The sequence below is a fragment of the Strix uralensis genome, chromosome 2 (assembly GCF_047716275.1).
Source record: "Strix uralensis isolate ZFMK-TIS-50842 chromosome 2, bStrUra1, whole genome shotgun sequence".
In the NCBI taxonomy this organism is placed as follows: domain Eukaryota; kingdom Metazoa; phylum Chordata; class Aves; order Strigiformes; family Strigidae; genus Strix; species Strix uralensis.
The window spans coordinates 14,584,677-14,608,000 of record NC_133973.1 but is presented as its reverse complement, the minus strand read 5'-3'; the positions used below and the strand labels follow the sequence as shown (position 1 = coordinate 14,608,000).

The window sequence follows — 23,324 nt, the reverse complement described above, 5'->3', positions numbered from 1 at the left end:
TAAAATCTTATGGATAACGTTAACTGGCTTGTCACCTGCTCAAGGGCAAAGGTCCATGCGTTCTGTCCACTCCTCTGTAGTGCACTGCACTTCTCACCTTGCCAGCTTGCTGTTCCCGAAAGGCATGAATCCAGCTAATTGCACTATTCCAGTCATGCAAGCTATCCCACCACATTGCCAGAATCCCAATGAGGTCCTAAGTCTGCAGTTGTGCACAGTCCTCAGACACTTATTACTCCTCATTTCTTCTCTCCAGATGAGAGAAAAATCTGAGGACATCCCAACATACCTAAAGCCCTTCTCACAAGTTAGCAACAATATTGGAAAAGAAACTCCTATCTTATTTTGTCAGATAGACCCTGACTCAGCAGTTCTTGTTCCTCAGCTCAGTGGTCAGAGAAGTCGAAGTCCTACCTTCAACAGCAGCCAGATGCATTCACTCCTAGCTGAGTCTTCCTCCCTCACTGGTATAGACACCCAGCTTGTGGGCTCTGTGCTCATGCCCCTCACCTTTGCCCTCAGAGTTCTTCAGTCACTCTTGATGATGCTCAGGGTTACCCTTGGCAGAATCACTGGTGACCATATGGACATACGCAAAGCAGTCAAAAGACCAGACTTAGTCTCTCCATAATATCCTGGATCCAATGGCCCTGAAAGGGGGAAAGAACTCAAGACATCAAGTCAGGTCAGCGGATGGGGTGCCTCCAAACTTCACAGGAAACTCTGACAACTATCATCCTCCTTTTCTTTCCAACAATACTGGGTCCTTCACACAGAACATGAGACTAATTAAGATGCACAGAACTAGGTGCCAACATACGATGAAACCGCTAAGCAATATTTACGTCCTCTGTCTGATAATTAAAAGTGCTAAGACAACCATTTTAGGTACTCCCCCAGCAGTACAAAATACCAGCTAGTAGCCAATAAGTTAATAAGCTTTCTTAAATAGAAAAAAAAAGTGCTCTGTCAGAACATCTCTCAGTTGACACCTTTTTGAAAGACAGTCAAGGTACTACTATGCTGACAGGCCTAGCAGATACTGGCAAATGCATGACCTATGGAATTAGCAAACCAGAATTTGACTCTGCATGTTACCAAAAGCAACAGCTGACTGAGGCATCTTCACAAGCAAGTCTTTCTGCCGTTAGTTCAAGTAGAATATTACTTAAAGGTTCAGAAATTAAATTTTTTTTTTTTTCTTTCTCAGTTCCATTTGCAAATGTTTCAATGCCTAGCAACGTTATAAAACTACACTGCAACTAAGGGAATCCTACAGCAGATATCTTCAATCCAGTAACATTGGGTAGTTGGGCTGGGCTGCCACTGCTGAAGTCTTAGTGATCGTGAATTAATACCTGATCCTTCAGGCATTTCCCAGTATTTACACCAGCCAGCACAAGCAAGATGAAGTGGTCAGCCAGAATCTACATACTGTCAGTCTGCACAGCATACTTCTTGGAATGACAGTCAGTTCAGCTGGCTATAACAAGCAATAAAGATCTACATCAAGAATTAGTGTATTTCCACGCCTTATTTATAGGCATGTGCAGTACTACAGCAGTACTTAATTATTTTGTTGTACAGCAACTTCATTTTCCACACCTATGTACTTTCTGTTCTTCCCGTGCTACACTGCACTTCTCCATACATTATTAACAATAGCTTAAGTTTGCCTTAATCTATAGGCTCCAAGAAACAACCACCAATTTGATCATGTTCAAGTTCCCTGGAACTAAGCCATATTTTACCTACTCAAAAGAAGGGGTAGGAGGGAGAAGGATTTCTGAACTGTTTAGTCAGTAACGGCCAATCAAGTCAAACTGTACACAGTCAAGTACACAGACTGCTTTCCTTAGGCAAGTAAGTTCATTCAGTTTAAACACAAATAGTTTATTAAAAAACCAACAAAAAACCCAAACAACATTTAACATATACTATCAGAAATGCTGGCTGGTATTAACAAGCCAAAATGATGGTCATTTAAAGGAGGGGCATACTAAAAAACAGTGTCTATTAAACACTTATTAAACTTAACCAAGAATTAAGTTTTAAGTACAAATAACAACTCCTGATTTAGAGTAACTTAAAAAAACCAAACTACATCAGGCATTTCAGCCATTTTGGGGGGAACAAGACCAACGGGAAAATTCTGTTATATTAACGTGTTTAATTATCTTTAATAGGATATTACTTTTACATAGGAAGATTAAAGCAAAAATTAAACTCAAGCTGAAATGGACAACACTCCATCTTTAAATGGAGAAAGGAACATGGTACACAGAGACTGCCCACTGCATTTGGTGTTGTGAGTGTACACAGTTCTTACAGAAAGTTCAGGGACAAGTTAGCAAAAAACTTCCAAATTTCTTAAAATAAGCATCTAGGATTTGGGGGTGGGGTGGGGTGTGTGTGTCTTAGTTTTTAGTGGGTTTTGTGAAATTAATTTCAAGGACAGACCTAAAATTCTGCTAAGCAGACAGCAACAGTTGGAAGCATACAGCGTTCCCTGCCCCCACAACTGTACCTCCTACACTGAAATTAGAAAACCATTAAAAACTGGTCAGGAACTCTGATGTGTCATGTCCTAGATGAAGGAACAAGACCTTCAGTGCCTAGGAAAGCCCCTATTCCCTTAAGCACGCCACTCCTCCACTTTTTATACGCTGTCTTCCCACGTACCACCTACTGTAGGAAGAACTGAGGTCTGGGGGAGGAGAAGGGAGGTTGTACTTTGCGCTACATTAAATAGCAAAGTCGCAAGTTCAAGAAGACAGCTAAACATTAACTTCACATTTTCAATTACTTGTAAAGTTTGACTGTTACCTGCCAGTATTTAACAACTGCAGCCATATTATGAAATATAAAATGAACACAGTTTGTCAGGAGCAGCAAATCACAAAAATGCGATGCCTAAATCTCAGCTGTCCATGACAAGATCTGATGAGTTCCCAGTTACATTACAGAGTTATGCAGATGCCTGCTGCCCCCTGCATTGCTGACACTGCTGGCTTTTTTTTTTTTTTAGCTCTTCAGGCCACCCTCTAGCACAAGCTATTCGAGGAAGTTAACCCCTTTTTGTCCAGGATCTGCATCAAGACAGAAAGTCTAGGTAACCAACAGCCGACCATATTAATGCTGTATAATAGCTGCTTGATTTACTGCCAGACTACATTTTCAGGATCTGTCACAGTGTCACTCGGCTCTGGGCTGTAAGGGACTGGTCTTACTGGCTACTTATTCAAGTAACAGAAAACATGAAGGCCAGTCTTTCTTTAAGAAACTCTCTAAAAATTACTACTTACATTAGGAGTTAACAACAGGATCCATTAAAGTAAGCTTTTAGCAGTCAAATTGCTTTATAGGAAAAACTTGTTTCAGACTTTACTTGGACATTTTAATCTTAATGGAAAATGACTTCCAACTGCTACTTTTCTTCCAGGGCTAGACTACAGCACACTAGCTCCTGCCTACCCATGCACAAAATGAGGCTCATTTAGACTGAAAGGGACTTCTGGAGGTTATCCAATCCGATCCCCAACTGAAAGCAGGGCCAACTTTGAAGTCAGATCAAGTTGCTCAGGGTCATAGCATAGTCAGGTTCAGAATATTTTCAGGGACAGAGATTCCACAACCTGTTTCAGTGCTTCATTCCCTGTGTGGGAAAGCATATTGCTAACACATTATTGGAATTTCCCTTGTAGTTTGTGTCTGTTGCCTCTTATCCTTTCCCTGTGCATATCTAAGGAGAGCCGGTCTTAATTTTCTCTCCCATCTCCTACTAAACATAGCTAGCAACTAGTATCCCCCACCTCAGACTTTTCTCCAAGTTGAACAAACTCATTTCTCAGCTCCTCTTCATACATCACATGCTGCTGACTCCCTATCTTAGTAGCCTTACACAGACACCTCAGCATGTGCCTTGTACTTGGGAGCACAAACTTGGGCACAATACTCCAGGTGCCATCTCACAAGCTCCAAATAGTAGAGAAAAATGGCTTCCTTCAACCGGCTGACCATGCCCAGTATGCTCTTCACCTTTTACACCACAAAGGCACGTACAGGCACACAAGGACCCCTATGCTCTTTCCTGTAAAGCTGCTTTTCACCAGTTAGCACCATACCTATGCTGCTGCATGGGGTCATTCTGCCCCAGAAAGACTTGGCAGTTGCTTTTGTTGAACTTCATGAGGTTTCTGCCAGCTATTTTTCCAGCCCTTAGACATCTGGCTCAATTAGCCCTAGTCTCCAGCATATCAACTGCCCCTCACAATCTGGTAGTATCCACACACTTGCTGAAAGTGCATTACCAACCTGGAAGAGGGGTTGAAAGGCAGACAAACTGTCCCTGCACTGATCCTTGAAGGCATGCCACCAGTAACAAGCCCCCAGGTGGACTTTGTACAGCTGATCAGAACCTTCTGAGTCCAGCAGTACACACAATTTTTCACCCATTTAATAATCCACTTACCTAAACCATATCTCATCAATTTGTCTACAAGAACATCTTAAGAAACCTTGTTAAAAGCCTCTCATGGTTAATAACACTCACTGTTCTTCCTCTGTCCAGTCTTGTTCTATGTACTTACAGCAATCAATTCAGGACCTCTTTTCAGAGAAGTCTCAAATTGTGGAGACATCACAGTTGCTCCTCACTTCAGTTTTCACCTTATTTGCAGCCACGTCAATGTATTACACCCAAGCCATGCCTTTTGACTCTTGGAAGACACAGCTGTAGAGTGACTCTCAAGATACATCACCAGGGAACTTTCACTAACAGTTCCATCAAGTTCCATAGTCCTCACCTCTTTCTGTAAGGCAGAACACTCTCAGCAGAATCTTTAAAAAGATCTCACATGAAGCTTACACAAAACTATTTCTCAACAGATTACATTCTGTTATGTCAGAAGGTAACAAGTTATTAAATGTTCATGTGAAAACACTGATGCATCAACTGTGCTAACTGATCTGGTTAGTCAAAAGCCTTACTGTTGTATGCCCATTGAACTTAACAGTTGTCTTCAGGAATCACAGAATGGTTTGGGTTGGAAGGGACCTTAAAGATCATCTAGTTCCAATCCCCTGCCACACAAGCTATGTACAGAAGCTTGGACTACCTCTGATATACACAGAACTTGGTATACTTCTTCCTATACAGGATATCCTGGATAAATGGATATATTGCACTTACTAGTTACCAGAGGTAGACTATTTTATGCTACACCTCAGCTACCACTAACACATTAAAACTTTCAACAGGATGCATTTAAATCTCCTAAGAAGTGATTAACAGTATGGTCACAACCATCAAATTCTCATGGTTGATTTCTTTAGATCTATAGTGCCTCTTTAAATGTTAAGTAACTTAATGAAGTCATAACAACATAACTTCTGTTTCAAGAAAGTTTACCTTTTGAAGTTAGAAGCATATTGGTTTGAAGCACGGAAGTAGCATTACTGGTGAAGGGTCAAACAGTGGGTTTTTATAATGCAAATACTATCAATCTTTACAAATATGTTCAAAAATTGAATTAAGCTTAACAGCTCTTGATCTTTGCTTCTCTGACCTCTAGTAATAATCTTTAGCAGAGTTAACTAAGTATATTTTTGTTGTGGCAACGGCCACAGGTGACACAGGAGAAACTAAAGAAGGAATTTTGGGGAAAAAAAATTACCTCATTAATACAAGTCAAAAAGTTCTGCACCCTCAGTTACTCTTATTTTGAAGAAGTTCCTCGCATTTGATGTCATTTAACTTGGGCTTGACTAAACTATGGTTCTACCAGATTATGTACACTGCAAAGAAATTATGTAAAGCTAGTTACCCAACTTTAACAATCTCCACTTTTTCACATTCTGTCTCCAGCATACCTTCATCCAATGGGCTGTTAAGTGCCCTTGTCCCAGCAATAATTAGCTTTCAGTTTAACCATATGCAGCATGGGTGGTATTGCAAGTAAAAAAGAAGCAACAGAAGTGGGCAAAGAATGCCTGTGCAAAACAGGATTAAGGAAAATTTAAATCAAACACTAATCTGTAATCTTCTAACTCAAGGGTTAGTGAAAGTAGCAGATCCAAAAGTAACTAATAAACTTGTCAAGCTAGTTCAGTTTGTTTCTTCTGCTCATCTGCACACACATCAACTTTAGAGACCTGTTTGACTAGCCCTTACCTTTTAGGGAGTATGGGTTTTTTGGCAGGAGATTGCCATTTCAGCAACTCCAAATTCTGCATGTACCACTGCATCACAGTGATAGCACTAGCACCTTTAAGTATATAAGGCAACAGTCACTGAAGGAAAACATTCTGTTCAAACTAATCCCTGGAAGATACTAAGGATGAGTTTAAAAGCTATGTTATACCAGCCTTGACTAATAGAAAAGGAGAATACAATGATCCCCTGTAGACATACAAAGGTATCTTAAATACCAGATAATGAAAATCTGATGGGGGGGGGGGGGGTAAATCAGCAAGACCCATCTACTGTTGCAGGTAATCCTAGTGTACCAGTTGATTCAGCTACACTTGACTAGCCTTCATGTTGAGAATGCAAAAACATGCTATTTTAAGGTATTACAAAATTAAAATTGCCTTTACTTCTGTACATTTCTGGAAAAGAATGAAAAGAAGCAAAAATATTGAACAGAAGAACGCAGTAATAATAAAAGAGGACAGTCTGGAAGCTTGTTACTTTTCACTATTTGAACTAATAATGACCTTCTTGATAATATGCTGATGTCCAAACTTTACCTAACTCAGCTCCCCACACTTAGGAAAACAGAGGTAAAAGGATAGAGGAGAGAGATGGAAGTTTCAAGACTTTTAAAGGTTTTTTTTATTCTTGCTATTAATTTTATTCTATTGGTAACTCAAGGACATAAGAAACAATTTTTGAGTTCACATTTGAAACAGCCCCAAGTCTGAAAGTTAATTACCTGAAAAGAATGATGAGAAAAATAACTCTTTAAGCATTCATCTATTGGATAATTAAAAAAAGTTTGTTTGGTGTTTTTACTATGACTTGGAAGTTGTGCTACACCTTGAGGCTCTTCACTACGAGCCTGTGTACTAAGCAACAACTGACCTGTCTTTTCCACAACCAAGGTAAATATTGGCCACGAGCTCCCAAAAGTATTAACTCATAAATACCTACACCTCACTTTAACCCACTATTTTACACCCTCACTGTCTTTTCACACCCAGGGGAGTAAGACAACCTCTCACCCAACAGCTTTTTCATCTCTCCTCACTTTGTAGATGGAAACACAATAATCATTCTCCCTGACATTTTCTTTACAGTACGTGTCATTGTTTAATTGCTTTTCCTCTATTTCCTTGTATTCTATCCACATTCAGCTATTCTCATCTTTTCTTTCTTAGCTGTTTTTGGGTTTTCTGCCCATACTTACATGACACACTTTTCCAGGCAATCCATCTGCTTTCTATCCAGGAACAGAGAATAGTGTTAATGACCCCTTCACCTCTAACAAGAAAGCTTGATCAACCCATCTCATGCCTAATCAAATAAATCATCATCTTCTCCATCCTCTCAATAGAAACACATTACTTCATTTCAAATAGCTATGATCTCTGAGGCTCTGAATGCAACTGTCCTTCAAGTACTTCAGAAAAATCTTGTTTTAGATAGGCTAACCCTATCAAAAAATCCCATACAAAGCCCCACATAGAACAGTTTGGGTTAGAAGGTACCTTTAAAGATCATATACACCTCCTCCTCTTCTGACAACAACAACAAAAACCAACAACACATGGCATACCAAAATAATTAAGTAGCTGCACCTATAGTTATTCTTCACTAAGACAATCCAGCCATTCAGTTAGTATCCTATCATCAGGTCACTAAGAAAATTCCTCAAAGGAACTTCTGCATTAGTATCTATATACCAGTCATCAGGATAAAAAAAAAAACATTCAAATAATCCTGGTTCAATACAAGACATTCATTCGAAGTTGGAAATAAGAAGCACAAATACAAACACAAACAGTGCCAGAGCAAAGTAATCTGTCATCAGACAGCTCATCTTCAAGAGGCAGTGTACCAGGACTCCAGAGCAAGCAGACAACATCAGCAGTCTCAGTGCTCTCACTTCTTTGCAGACTTATCTGACCAGTCTGCAGCCATACAGTCTGACAAAGAACTCTTTGGACAAAGCTGCATTCAGCCACAGGACAGCAGGTCAAGCTACCGCCACAGCAACAATCTGGTGTAACACGGGATGAAAAGTAAGACTCCAAGTTTATTGCTCTTCAACAGATAACTGAATCAACCCTAAAAAGGACAACATTTTTTTAACATCACTGCAAGTAGTTGGCACTTAGCAAGATTACCTTCTACCAGTCTGTATGTCACTTTTTGTAATTCTCTGACCCTACTTCCATTCACTACCTGATTTTTGTTCCTAAAAATTGAAATGTAGACTTTTGATTCTAAAGCTTCTAACTTGATTTTTCTTTGAGCTCCACAAATGCTACTCATTAGCCCCACGCACTGCTTAATGAAGTAACACAGCCCCCATTCCTTTTCCCAGCAGATGCATTTACACCTGTGATTTGGCATACCTTAGAAGTTCTACCACCAGCACCTGAAGGGTAATCAGCTGGAACAGATGCTCTGTAAAGCACAGGTATTTTTGCTTCTCCTGCTACAGAACAGTCCTTTGTTCCCCAATATCATTCTGGGAGCAACACTACATGAAGGGGATGGGAAGAAACAACCTAGATTTGACCATATTTCTAAACAGGATACTCGACTCTCTAACGTTACAAGAAATAAATCCTGCTAGAGCCTTCTTTCATTCAATATCGAACAATCTTCATATTCCATGACATAAAATTAAGGAGGCAAGGGAGAAACACATTGTTTAAATCAAGAAAACGTTCAACCTGTATATAGCACAAGTGGCTAAACAACCATCACAATTCTTTTATAATACTCAAAACGTTCAGATCTTAACTCAAGTAACATTACACTTCACTTCCATGTATATGGGAGCTCTTGCACACTAGAAGCCAAAATGTTGGTTGGCATCCTCATTTTTCATTCATCCTAAAATATGATTACTGTAACCTGCTTTCACCCTGTCCATGCAAGTTTCATAACCACTTCTTTCAGAGCAACTGCAACTTGCACTATTTTCATGCAGTGCTACAGATAAATTGAAACTATCTTGTCTAATATTTAAAGAGCAGTCAAGAATTATAAGCCTATGCAGTATATTTCATTAAAATGTTAGCATCTACATTTTGTTATTTTCTCTTTATTTTACATGGGCACCACAGTTTCACAGTGATCTTGAACATGACAGATCTACCACAACAAAAGAGAGCCAAGAACTGTTTTGAAACAACCCACCTCTTATTGAGTTATGCTGAAGTATGGGCATGACAGGACTTCTGCCTTCATTTTTTAATGCTAATTATTAAATAATCCAGGTTTAACTCTCCCTCTATTTGAAGTTACTCTCTTATTTCTACCAGTGCAGTTGCTCTGTTTCTTCACACAGCAGTTTCACACACTGCCCTACCTACTACACAGTTCACCAACATTTCACTCTTTCCAACTTTTCAAATACCTTCTATAGCCTTCCCATTCCTCTTACTATTGTCATATTGGCTCACCTAACGCCTTTTTAAAAGTGCATTTCCCTCCATACCGTTTCCAAAAAATAAATGCGTATTCAGACATGAATTTCTAAACTATTATCACTGCCTTTTAAATACAATGAGGAAAAAATACATTCTGTTGTCTTTTTGAAGACTACCACATTTTCCCATTTCCAAGTTAGTAACCTGGTTTGCTTGACCTCACATTTTGGTCATGACTTAACCTGAAAATAACAAAAAAAGTTGCCAAATAGGGTGTTCTGGTCAATACTTACTTTGGAATTTCCTTTTTTTTTTTTTATTTGCAACTCCATTTCTGTATATGGTATACTGCATACTTGTGTTTGTTAGCCACATCTTTATAATCCAACCCTTCTAGCTCCACTACAGTCTGGAGTTCTGTACTCCAGGCTGCTTTAAGGAAAAAAAAATTTCAATGGGAATTGAAAAACATATGCCCCACAAACACTTGTTTTCCTAGCCTGAGAAGCTTAGCATAACCAACAATTCAAATAGAAAAAAAATTATTTCCTCAACAAAGACCCTGAAAAATCCATCTTGTATATTCTTGCTTTCTATTTGCCTCACTTTACAATTTTGCTTAATTTTTAACTCATGCTTACATTCCAAAAAACTTATCACTGTGTGGAAACTGATGTGGCACTGAAATTATGAGGAATTCATTATTTAGTAACGCACAGGTCCTTATATACAGAATATCTGAAAAATATTTGCCACAACGTATACTAAGGTATATGATGTTTCTTACGGATGACGGAAGGTTATGATGTTTCTTATGGATGCCATACATCTCCCCTAGTTCAAAGCTACACTAAGTTTGATCTAAGTTTAGTACATACTTCATTGCATCACACACTGTTCAACTGAGAAGTGGAAGAATTACTTGTACATGGAAGCTGAACCTCATAGGTTTCATTTTCCTAAAAAGAGCAGTATTTATTAAAGGTCTATTTTTATTCGAAAAAACCCAAAAGTTGCTGTTATTTCAGATTCCATACATTTTCTCTCTTCCTTCCCCCTTCAGTTCTTTGGTTTGAGTGCTGAGGTCTTTTTGGTAATATTTCTCTGAGGAATTATAGATCAAATATATCATCATTTCCAGCAATCAGACAACATAATTGCATAAAAATTGATTTGATTTTATAGTGAAGTTATTCTACTAGAGTTTGGTTTTTTTTTTTTTTGGTGCTTCCTTTCACTAGCAGTATCAGAATTGACTGACCAGTGGGAAGAATAGTCACCAAAAGTAGTCAGCAGTTTTGGGTTCCATCAACATCTAATCACGCTCAAAATGTATTTACAAGCACTCTTAAAATCCACCGTCACCTATGACAGTTACAGAGATAATGAAAACAATTGTGGGAAATCTCAGGAGCAAAAAATAAGTAATTTAAAAACTATGATATTGGTGAAAAACCATCTTCCCCTGCTGCTTTCCTCACAGTCCAGAAGTCACTAGTAGTTTAAGTTTCTCCTTTTATCCATAGATTGTACTTCAAAATTTTGAACTTGAAAAAGAACATTATTTCAACAAAACATTCTCACTTTTGGCAGACGTTCTGGAGTGTTATCAGTCAAGTTCACATATGCCAAAAGGAATCTGGGAAGACTGACATCTGAATTACACTCGTCAAGGCTAAAAGAGTAAGCCACCGCATGACACGGCACACGGATGCTCTTAATTTCCTTGTTACTATTATCTTCACATTTACATGTAAAAATAGCTTGGCAAGGTTATGTCAAGCTGCAACTTCACCTTTTAATCACAAAAGAGCAGAAATCACCCTGAACAAAGGGAGGGGAAAAAACAGCTAGTGCAAGGAGTTTGCCAACACTATGAAAACTAAGTCCTCAAGCCTTAAGGTTTTGAAATGTGGCACCTTCTTAATACTGAAAATGTTGATTTAGACTAATAAAAACAAATACTGCCTAGTAAGTGTTTGTTATCAACTAAGAGCTCCATAGTTTTATGCGTGGGAAATTAAACTGCTGGATCTGTTTTAAGGAGGAAGAAAAATAGGTCTTTTAATACTTTTTAAAACATTCAGCCAAGTAGCTCTAGAGAATATACAAGAAGGCAATAGATCTTGTTTCAGTTATTTCAACAGCAATTTAGTTTAGACCTATTAAAAAAATAAGAAAACCGTCAATTTAGAGACTTAATCCTGTAGCCAGGACACACTCTAGGCAACACAGAAAAATTTCTGCAAGAGCACTTCAACTTTTAGACCGGTCCACTAACATCCAGTTCATCTTCTCTAAAGCAGCATCCCAGTAATCTCCGGCTAAGGCGACAGTCGCCGAGTCCCACGAAACTCTTGTGCTGTAGCAAGTACTGCAGTTGCTGTTCAGCTTGACTAGGGCCAAAGCTGTCCTCTCAACAGAATTTATGTGAGCACATTAGCTCTCACTACATTGAAACAGTAACAGGTTCACCACCAGACGGAGGAGTGACAGTGAACTACTCTTCCTCCTCCGAAATAAGTCCTCTGTACAAGAAGACCCACCCTTCTCTCTTTCCCGTCGTTTCCTTTATTTAGGAACAGATAGAACTTACACAATTTAACAGGGCTCTCTTTCAGCAAACGCGTGTGTTTAAGCTTAAATTAGTATTAATCATCTTTTCTGAAAGCTACATCATTGCCAGAGGGGGGAGACTATTACATGCAAGAGCACAATCTTAAGCAGCGCCTGACTCCCTCCCTGAAAAAGCATTTCTCGGATACTATACAACTGGCTTTATGGTGGCACGGCTTGCAAGTTCCTGGGTATTTTTATCACATGAACCTCCAGAGATTACCTCCTCTAACTTGTTCCTCCTTCCTTCAAGAGGGAAAGGACACAGCATATCCTATAATAAAACTGCCTTGCCAACTACTCATTACTGCATTGGGAATACAACACAACAGCAGGATGATGGGTTTCGACGTGCTCTTGCCCAAGTCCACTTTTTTCCCTCATCTTCCACTGCTGTAAAAATGACACTACGTTGCATGCAATAACGAAAAACAAATAATAAAATCCTGTTCTGACTTAGTTTCCGACTGCTTCGTCGCTTGCTTGTTTTCCACAGCCAAAAGCGCGGGGGGGTGGGTGGTGGGGCTGCTGGTATTTTCCTACGAGCGGTCACGTCGAGCCCCCGGGGGGGGCCCGCACCGCAGTGCTCCCCCGGAGTAGCTGCTCCGGAGGAACCGGGTGATGTAGCGCGCACAAACCCCTTCTCGCAAGCAGCGATAAGCGATGTAAAACCATAAGCCTGCAGCAACCAGCCCCGATTTCACCCTAATTAAGAGGGCACAACGATGCAAGCCAGCAGCGCCAGAGGCAAAGCGCGTACGAGCCCCCCCAGCCCCCCCGAGGCGCAGCCGGAGCCCCGAGACCCACCCTTCTGCCCTTCCCCCTGCCTGCGGGCGCCCCGGGGCGGGCAGCCGCCAATTTCCGCAAACAAGAGCGAGCCCGCCGTTCAGACCGGGAATCACGGCGGACAACCTGCCGCCCGCAAGGGGAAGCCCCGGCCCCGCCACCGACGGACAAACTTCCCCGGTTCCCCGCCCCGGGCTGCGGTCACCCCCCGCCCCCCCCCCCGCACTGCTGCCCGGCCGGGCGGCGCGGAGCCGCCGGCCGAGGAAACTTGGCGGAGGCGCTCGGCGGGGCGGCGGCTCGCGGACACGGACCCTCGCGCTCGCAACGGCCCCGCCGCGGCCTCCCGGTGGCCGCTCCTGCCGCCGCTAGCGGGGGGGCTCTCGGGGAAAACCGCCCGGGCGTCCCCGCGGTGCGGTGCGGGCTCCGGCGCCCCCACCTCCAGCGCCGGGGCGGGGGGGAATGGGGGAGGAGACTACCGCGACCCCGTCCCCGACCCACCCGCCTACCCCGCCCGCAGGCGGCCGGCGGGCAACCGCCACCCCCCGCCCCGCCGGGCGCGCACACAAAGTTTCCCCCAACTCGGCCGCGTCCCCCGGCGCTGCCGGGGCTCGGGTTTCCCTCCTCCTCCTCCACCCGGCCCCTCGCCCTGCCCCGGCCGCCAACGGGAAAAAGTTTCACTTACTGCAGCAGAAGCGAGAGAAAACCAGCCCCAGCAGCCCCAGCCCCGGCCCGGGAGGCACCGCCGAGCGGAGCCGCCGCCGCCGCCGCTGCTGCTGCTGCTGCTGCTGCCGCCTCCGCCACCACCACCACCACCGGGGGGAGGCACCGCCGCCGGCCGCTGGAAAAAGTTCCCGACGGGCGGGAGGAGCCGGCGAAAGGGGGAAACCAGCCGCAGCCTCCGCAGCGGCTCCGGCCCCTGCCATGCTCCGGGCTCGGCTCCCAGTCGCCGCCGCCGCTGCGACGCCCGCCCGCTCCCGCTCACCGCCCAGCCGCCGCCTCCCCGCACCCGGTGCGTGTGTCACTGAGCGGGGAGGCGCCGCGCGCCGCTCCCCGCCCTCCTCCGAGCGGGCCGCACCACCCCGCCGCGGGGAGGGGGGGAGAGGGAGGCGTGTGCCGCGCGCCTCTACCGCGACCCCCCACCCCTTTTCCACTCGCCCCGGGGCAAGTCGCCTCGCTCGCTCGCCCGCCCCGCTCCTCTCCCGGCCCGCTGTGTGGACGGGCAGATGCGGGGGGGGGGGGGGGAGGGGGGTGTGGGGTGGGGGATGTGGGGGGGGTTTCCCCTTGGCAACGCGGACGGCGGGGGGAGCTGGTGGGAGGGGGGTGGTACGATGTCCTCCCCCGGGGGGCTGTTGGTACGGCCCGCCCCGCCTCCTCCCCCCTGCCCGCCCCGCCGCCGCCCCGAGCGTGGTCGGGGGCGCCGCGCGCTCCGGCCTGACTCACCGCCCGCCCCCGGCCCCACCGCTGCCCCGGCCCGGCCCGGCCGCCTCGCCCCGGCAGGGGAGGGAGGCGCCGCCACGCGTCCTCCCGGCCGCCGGCCCCGCTGAGGGAGCGAGGAGCCGGGCCGGGCCGGGCCGGGCTGGGCGGCTGCCCCGCGGCCTGGGGGGCCGGTCAGCGGCGCGCGCCCCGGCCGGGGTCCCGCGGCGCACTGGCCACAGCCCGCTCCGCCAGGCGCCGGGCGCGGTCACGGGCGTTCCCGCTCGCCCGGCCGCCGGGGAGGGGGGGTGGGTCAGGGTTGCCCCGGAGGCGCGGGGGACCGGCCGGCGCGGCTCCCGCCTCGGCGGGACGGGCCTTTTCCTCCTGCCCGGGGGCGCCCGCCCGCTCCCGCGCTGGGCCGGCGGACCCCTGGCAGCGGGCGCTGGGCTGTGGCCCCCTGGTTTTACAACAGTCAACTTTCCCGCCGCTGCCCCCTCACCGCCTGCGCTGCCCTCGGCAAACCCCCGGCGAGGGGCAGGCAGGGTGCCGGCCGGGGGCACCCGTTCCCCCAGCGCCTCCCAGCGCGGCCTCGGCAGCCGAAGGGGAGCGCGGGAGCGAGAAGAGGCAGAGCCCATCCTCGGGATGGAGATGGCTGCGCCCGAGGGCAGGCGCTGGCAGGGCTGAGGGCTCGGGAACCCTCTGGCAGCCGTGTGAGCGCTGCGCAGGCATCGCCGAGTAACACCAAATACGGCCCCGTGCAGCCCTCCCGAGGGGCCTGCCGGGGCCCGGGGCAGCGGGAGGGCCCTGTCGCGCCAAGGCCTGCAGCGATCCTTGGCTGTGGCACGGAGCGGAGCTTTGCTCGGGGGGAGGCTGTCGTCGGGGAGGGCAGAGCTGCTCCCGAGGGAGCGGCGGTGCCACACCACGGGGGTGTGAGGCGGCAAGGCACGGTGGCCGCTCTGAGGGGAAGGGGGGACTCGTGCCTTTGCCCAGGGTCGCGGGAGTCCAGCCAAGGGCTGTGTCGGAACTAGAGCAGGCTCTAACCAGGTCACCAAATTGGAGGTGACTTTTCTAGGAAACACAGTTTCCTGGCCGCTTCTCAGCACTGATCTGGACGTCAGTATTGTGGGCACAATGTCAGTGGATGTATCCTCAAATCAGATTTTCGATAGCAAAAGATTCTCAAAAGAATTGGGTTGAGAGTCTTCGTTCTTTACAATCTTTTCAGATGCACTATCCTTGCAAAACTTTGAGGAAAATAGTGAATAGCTGTTTATACCATACCTGCTGCTGAGACAACTGCTGGGAGCAGGTTCCGTATAAGCCCCACATTTTCCACAATACAGTGTAATATTTGATAATTTCCTTCAATGGTGGTCACAAACAGCAGTTTCTCTCAAAGCTACGCATGGCTAAGTTTATCAGATGCTCGCAATGCTATGTTCATCTGGTCTTCAGCTACACTGAAAGTTTGCCAATTAACTGGCCTCATTAATTTGTAACTATGAAACAAAGCAGAATTCAGTCGAAGAGTTACTAGAGGCAAACTGCTAGTTGTGATGGACGTTCGACGTTCGTCAACATTTTGCTATGCAAACCAACAGAACTCAGAAGAGTCTCAAAGCTTTGTGAAATTAATGTTAATTCCATAAGTCTAATCCTCAGCTAGTACAAAACTGTTCTCGTGCCAATTTCCTCTGCGACTGGGACTCGGGGTTGCTCAGGTAGTACACAGGATCTTGTCCAAAAGTGCGTAAACAGATTTGTACGACAGTTTCTTTAAAAGAAAAAAGAGGTTTTCCCACTCTGCTGATACTTTTGAAGCCTGGTCCGATACTCTGTTGTTAGACTCTGCCGTTTTGATTCCGCGGAAACCAATATATTCCACCATGCCAATAAACCTCGATAAATATAGTGCTGAATTAATCATTAGAGCCCAATTTTATTTATGCTAAGAGCCTTTTTACATGGGAAAATTAATGCGCATAATTGTAGGAGAATAATTTATAGTGATATGGCTTTGCTGATGTAACATTCCAGGTAGATGTTTTAATTGGTTGTAATTATTCCATTTCCTTGTATAGATGAGTCCTATACAGATAAATCCCTTTTTACAGTTAACAGTCGAAGCAAATTACATCTCATAATTACATTTACACCAAGTCTAAGGCACTTTTAGGATGGGCAGGAAATATAATGGGGCCACGGTGTAATTGAGAGTGCAACCCTTAAAATCCTATTTGTGACAACTATAATCAAATTGTCATCTGCTATAATATTTTCATTTCTTCTCATTCCAAAACAACAAAAGGCATTAAATCTGTTTAAAATAAAATGTTTTGAAGATCTAGGACCAAAATATGTACATCGATTCATGCAGGCTAAGGAAGCAAATGCAGTTTGTCATATTTAAATAGAACTGTGCCCAGTCTGTAGGTAACATCTTCCAGTGCCAGATTCAGCGCTGTTGTAATCAGGCGTCCTGGGGACTTTGTGATACAAAAGGAAATTTGACTTCATGATATTGAGGCTAAATTTGGCTCCCCAATGCTTAGAACACTCCTGAAGGCATGATGCTCCAAACAATTAATCTTGCATAATATTGAATAAATGCATATAGGACATACTGGCTCGGTTCTTGTAAACCCGTTGTTACTGGCATATTTTTTCCATAAAAAGATGGTTTTCCACTGTTGGCAGCAGTCCTGTTCAAAAGCATCTTTGAGCTGTAGAAATACAAAAGACTGTCCTTTTTTTCCAGTCAATATTTCCCTCTCTTTCTGGCCATTGTCCACCCACTTGCCCTCCCCCTTCCCCCCCCCCCCCCCCCCCCGAAAAATAAAGCCCTTACCCTTAATTTAGAGCGGAGTGTTTGGCAAGCGTTTACTTCTCGGTTCTTAACCCTTTTGGTCATTTGAAAACAAAGTCCTGAAGCAGTGTGAAATTAACTTATATGCATAACATTTGAAGTGACGGCACAAATTCCCGCTGGAATGAAGGGCTATTCACTTCAGTGGGAATCGGCAAATAGATTTGCAGCAGAACAATGTGCTCTTCTGAAAACTCTCGCTTCCATTCCAATGGATGGGACGGGGCCTCCCTGGCGATGCTTGCGTACCACCACCCGTTATGACCCTTTAAAATAAACCACACCAAACCAACCCCAAACAAAACCTGCCTTTTTTTTCCGCGTGCTTCCAGCTGGATGAGACATTTAGCCGTTATTGCACAGAGTTTCTGCAATTTGCTAACAGGTGGTTGTGTTTCTGCATTGTTCCTCCAGCTGAAGTCAGAATAGCTGTGTCTCTGGGTGTGCCTCAGCAAAACTGAGCCAGAGTTGCTATTTTCTGTGCTGTATGGAGAAAGGTGCCTGTCCAATTCCTCGTCTAGAAAGCCATAGAAAAGCATCTCTGTAGGCTCTGCAGCAGGCATGATTGACAGCGGTTCCAGCAAGACCAAAGAACGTGGGCTGCATATTTATGTGCGTGCGTCTCCTGACCCAGCGGTCGACTCGGTGCTCGGATTGTCCACGAATGTGTTAGGGAAGGGCTCAGACAACATCCCACAATCCACAGAGTTTGGCTTATCGCTGGTAAATTATGTTTTTAATAGTGTTGGATACACTTAGGCATTCTGGGGGGAAGGATGCTCTATAAACATTGACTGTTATTAAGAAATGACTAAGATTAAGAATATATTGTAAAGTTGGATTATTCTCATGTTTCCCAGCTCTTTGCATACAGTATAATGCAAAATGATCTGGGTTGTCATCTCATGGAAAAGTCTATCATAATATTTTGATTCAGATCATAAGCAAGCTTAGCCAAGAATAACATACATACAGTCGCATGGTATATGATATTTTTAAAATCCATTTGCCCAGTACTTTGCTTATTAAAGATGACATACTTAAGTCTTGTTTTAATCAAAGACTATCCCTTTAAGGAGAAATCTGAGTGACTGACTCCCTCTTTATTGCAAAGTACAATTGAAAAACTGGTTCTCTTGCACACAGAGTGGCCCTGCTCTCACACATGTTTGTGCAAGAACTTTTATGTCTCAGAAAAGTCCCAAAGCTCATGCTTTTTCACAAAAGAGTAATGCAGTTACTGACAATAATCACCCTCCAACGTTATGTTTCGTACCATGGTTAGGAGTACATATCACCCAGTCTACAATGCAACTGAGATTCCCGTTGTCTCAGCCAAGAGGTTTAAGACTCCCAGCCAACTAAGTAAATTCCTCATGCATTTCTGACAGATGAAAAATAATAGGTGAGGAAACGGTACGGTTTTCAGTTAGATCTCTCTGGTTGCCACTTACCTCATTGAGAAAGAGAACAGAAAACTCAAGGATTCCTCTTGGAAGAGTATTTGCAAGACAATGCTTCCTCTGTTTTCTTTCTGCTTGGCTTCCCTTTAGTGTAGTCTCTTGCTCTCCTTCTGTATGCCTGTTTTCTTGCCTTTCCCTCTTCCTCTTTAACTGTTTATGTATACTTATATTGAACTGTGATATTTTATACTAATAAATACAAATCACCCTTGATTTGTACGTGTCTGTATGGACAAATGCACAGTTTGCTTATTTTGTTCTGTAACTGCCACATTTCTTTCTAGGCACAAGTATTAGATACTTAAGAGGAGCAGAAAGAGAACACAGGAAGGCGAGAGAGAGGAAAGTGAAGGGAACGGGTGGAAAAGAGAGGAAAAAGAGAGAATGAGCGAGCAGGGGCTGTTACCATGATATTGCAGAAGCAGGAGTGTACTGGTACAGTTAGAAAGAGAGGAAGAAACCCAAAGGACCGTACCCTGATTTATAGCTGGGGAGTAGCTGGTGTAGCAGAGGAAGGATGCTAAATCTCAGTTTTTGTGTCACTCCCCCTGGGGCTGCTCCCTAGCCAAGACTATTAGCCAGAAGCCAAGGGTGTTGCCAGCCTGCTTGGGTGCCAATTGGACATCCCTGTACTGCAGTCCCACTTCCCTGCCCCTGGCAGTGGTCTCTCCAGTGGCCAAAAAGACACCCCCCAGACACACCTCCACGGTTCGGCTGATTTCCCTGCACAAGAGAGAGCCACTGACCTGCCGCTTCATCCAGCCCCTGCGTGGTATAGTGGTGGAGGAGGGATAATTACCGAAGATAGTCCTGGTTCAGCTCTGTAAGAGGATTCTTGCTGTCCTGGTAGATGTTTCTCTCATGACTAAAGAAAACTGAAATGAATCTGCTTTTCTGCAGGGTCAGAAAGAAGAAAGATGACTTCTAGAAAAATAAATTTATATCTCAATGAGGTCACAATTTTATAGTGCATACCTACATTTCATGATGATATTTTCATTGCCCCGATTCGCTGACATGATCCCAGCCCCAGCAGGAGGTTAGTTCTTGATTCAAGGAAAAGAGAGTTTTAACATTCATTTTAATGGGAACCTTTATTCATTTTTAGTATCAGCACTGTTACACCAGCTTCACTTAATTATGGAAGAAGAAGCAGGTTTAGAATTCCCCAGAGGAAGTTGCTGTTTTTTCTTCTCAGACTTACTCTCTTCATCTTCTCAACTGCTCCTCCCTTAGTCCTTTCATTTTTCTTGAGAGTGCTTATTCTTACCCTTAGAAATGAGTGCATCTTGGCAGGATTTTAACTACTATAAATGGTGTAATCTTATTACTTTGCTTTTCTTCTTCTCCACTGTCTTTTCCTCTGTGGACTGATTGTTAAATGCAGCAGGTTTTCCACAGTATGATGAGTGGAGTACACGAACCCAAAAGTTGTGCCTGCCTGTGTCCTAGGGGTACAGCTTGGATATGTAATATATGAAAGATGCATCAAGGTAAAGTCACAAGGTAACTGCAGTAACACGCTGTATTCCTGCTGCTTACATCCATGTTTTGTACTTGAAACCATATTAACTTCTGCGAATTCAAAAACCAGTGTAAGGTTGAAACATGCCATTGGTTCACTAAGAAAAAGTCACCTTATTGTATCTGTAGGTTTCTGCTGTGTGAAGCCCGTGTACATTGCAGTTTCTGTGATGCCATTTTTGAGTATTTCTAAAAATTATTATCAGCCTGAAACTAAATGAAGGTTTCCATCTCTGAATGATTTTTGTGCACATTTTAAGTCACTTACAGATCAAGTAGTTTAAAACTTTGAGTGGTAAAGAGGAATGCGTATTAATTTTAGACAGCTATTTTTACACTTTTACATGTATAATTGAATTCAGAATTTGCCCTTCTACTTTCAGCCTGAAAAGAGTAGCCCAGAATGCACCTACACGCTTTTGATCCTTTGAAAAAAAACATGTAAACGGAAGGAACCTTATTAAACTTTAAAAACAAGTCTCTCTGCACAAAGAGTGTTTCATTTCTATACAGCTTTTTAATAGATGCTGTTAGAAGCATACAGAAAATATCTAAAGCTCTGCTTTAACCTGAGCATGCATTGGTCTGTCCCAAGGTGTGTCTTTACCCAAAGAGAAATGCACTGGTGCACACGGAAGGTATTACTGAGGTTGAAGTCTTCATCTACGTAAATATCTTGCAGCACTTCAACCATTCCCATATACAAGAGAAAGCTGTATTTATAAAGAAATAAGTACCCTTATTCCTGTAAGGGGACATTTTTGATAATAAGTACACCTAAATTGCAATTATGTAACTGTTTTACCTAGAAATCACCTCATGATCAAAATTGTTATATAACAAGAAAAAAATCTGTGTAGATTAAGGGCACATGAATAGTGGATTTTTCTTCTTTGGCTGTCCAGCCAAAATATGGGAAAAATGTAATTTCAGTTGTGCCGAAAAAAATGTTCCTCATTTTTTTTTGGCTTTTGTATACATTTCTGACCCCTTCAAATTAGGTCTAAAGAAAAGCATCATTTGAATGTGAAGTATCAATGTTTCATTTTGGAAATATTTACTGTCTCATTGTTTCAGTCCTCCAGAATGATACATTCTGCCATTTGCTGGAAACTGTCCCAAATTCCCAAATGTTTTCAGATTCTGCAAAAATGAGGTTTGGAGTAATATTATTTGGGGGGTGAGCGTGGGGAAGGAGGGGAGCAAGGGTACACCTAGGCCTTATTTAAGAGTTCACAAGACTTGAGATTTTTTTTCCCCCTTAATTTATAGTAATCCACTCAGAAAGGATTAAGTAATCTAAAACAGGCCACCCTGCAACAGAAATACAAAAGTCCTCTTTTCAGTTTACACAAAAGAAATCAGTTTTAAAGGAATATTTTACATGAGGTGTGCAATACTGAAACACCTGATGTTTTTCTAGTGTCATCCTTTAGCAGACACAATCAGGGAAGAATACAGGCTTAACTGGTAAAACACACACCCAATGAAAAGAAAGAAAACTTGCTCTAAGTTGCATGTACATGTAAATACCTTGAGAAACAAAGGCTGTAAAACATATTTCTCCTGCCCACAAACTCACACCTGCTAATGCCTCTTAAAATTAGTTGCATCCTCAATACTATCCTTCAACAGCAAGTTCCAAGGCCTAATTATATATTTAATTATCTATTTTTTGTCAGCTCATCTACATCCAAGTACATTCAACAGCATGTCATCTGGGATCAATTCTTCAACAGTGATTTTATTATAGTTTCTATATAATGTTACTTTGGTATATCCACCCTGTTCCCACCCCTGAGCATATGGTGTCTCTTTTTTTAATACATGTGAATTAGAGAAAAGTACCAGCATTAAATATGAATCTCTTGGCTTTTGACTGTTGCCAATCCTAGAGTTGTTTGCAAATGTTTTTGATATCAATTTCACTTCTGTACCACAAGTGCTTTGTTAACATCTGCCCTGCAGCAGATGATCATTTTTATTTACTGATTTATTCATGTATATATATTTTGGTGTGAAAACATAGTCGTAACTCTTGGGCTTTAATCTGCAGAAGGAATAGAGCAGAAAGAAACGCAGTCAGTCACGCTTTGCACTTGAAAGGAACAACGCCATTATTTCATTGTTTTCTGTGGTAATCCTAGGTATAATAGGTAGAATGGCAAAAATAAATTGAGGTCTTTGTTGCAATTCTCCCTCCCTCAGCCAAAGAGCCATGCTTTCTCTCACGTACATCGTCTATCAAATGTTGTTTAAGGATCTTTTTGCACCAGCTGCTATCCTGTTTCACTTTTTGCTTCAGCTAAGCTCTCTAAACAATTTGATGAGCATGAAGAACGATGCCAACCTGACAAATCCTGTTTTTCGGATTTTCTCCTGGAGTTACCCAGTTGTGAAGCACCACAACAGTGGCTGTATTCCCTTTTGGGGCAGTCAGAGCCATCAGCCCCATTTTCTCATGGTTCTGCAAGGCTAGAAGCAAGATCGTGGAACTGCATGATTTTTCTGTTAGTGTCTCCATTTTGTTACCTGTTTATAGTTATATGAACACAGAAATTTGTTAATATTTAGTCTGGTTATGTAAGTGAATTCACATGGTTCAGGAAGGGCACCATCCAGTTCACGAGCTGCATTTTCAGAGAAGACTCCACGTTCCCACTATAGACTTCTGCTGTTAGCCTTGAGTGGGCTGTATATTTAACTTAATCATTTCAAGCTGAAATGGCTATTTTATGTTCGTTTTAGAGCTTCTTTAATTTTATCAGTTATGTTCTTCCTCTGCTTTCAAACACTTGAATGAAACTCACAATAAGTAAAATAGGAAATACAGAGAAGTAACAGGTAGTCCCAATCATCCTTAACCCCTGCCACCCCAAGTCTGACTCTTTTGAGCATTTCAAAAACTGATGGTTTTCCATGAGCTGAATAATGGTGCAATGATTTAGAAATGTTTTACTAGCACAGGGTTTAAATAAACTGCATAAATATTTGTGGTTATATGAGTAGCATAGTGATTCTAATTGATCTTGTTTCGGAGAGGTGGGTGT

At 43.6% G+C, this 23,324-nt stretch overlaps 1 protein-coding gene across 3 annotated transcripts in view; it reads right to left on the bottom strand.

Moving 5' to 3' along the window:
- Window positions 1-13,996, bottom strand: part of NECTIN3 (nectin cell adhesion molecule 3) — a 71,230-nt gene extending 57,234 nt beyond the window's left edge. For all 3 annotated transcript variants that reach the window (XR_012627164.1, XM_074856581.1, XM_074856573.1), the window contains exon 1: window positions 13,691-13,996. Coding sequence is in view for 2 of the 3 variants with exons in the window: in XM_074856581.1 (XP_074712682.1) it covers window positions 13,691-13,931 (241 nt within the window). In the remaining variant the exon portion in view is untranslated. The remainder of the gene's footprint in view (window positions 1-13,690) is intronic.
- Between the last annotated feature and the right edge of the window lie 9,328 nt (window positions 13,997-23,324).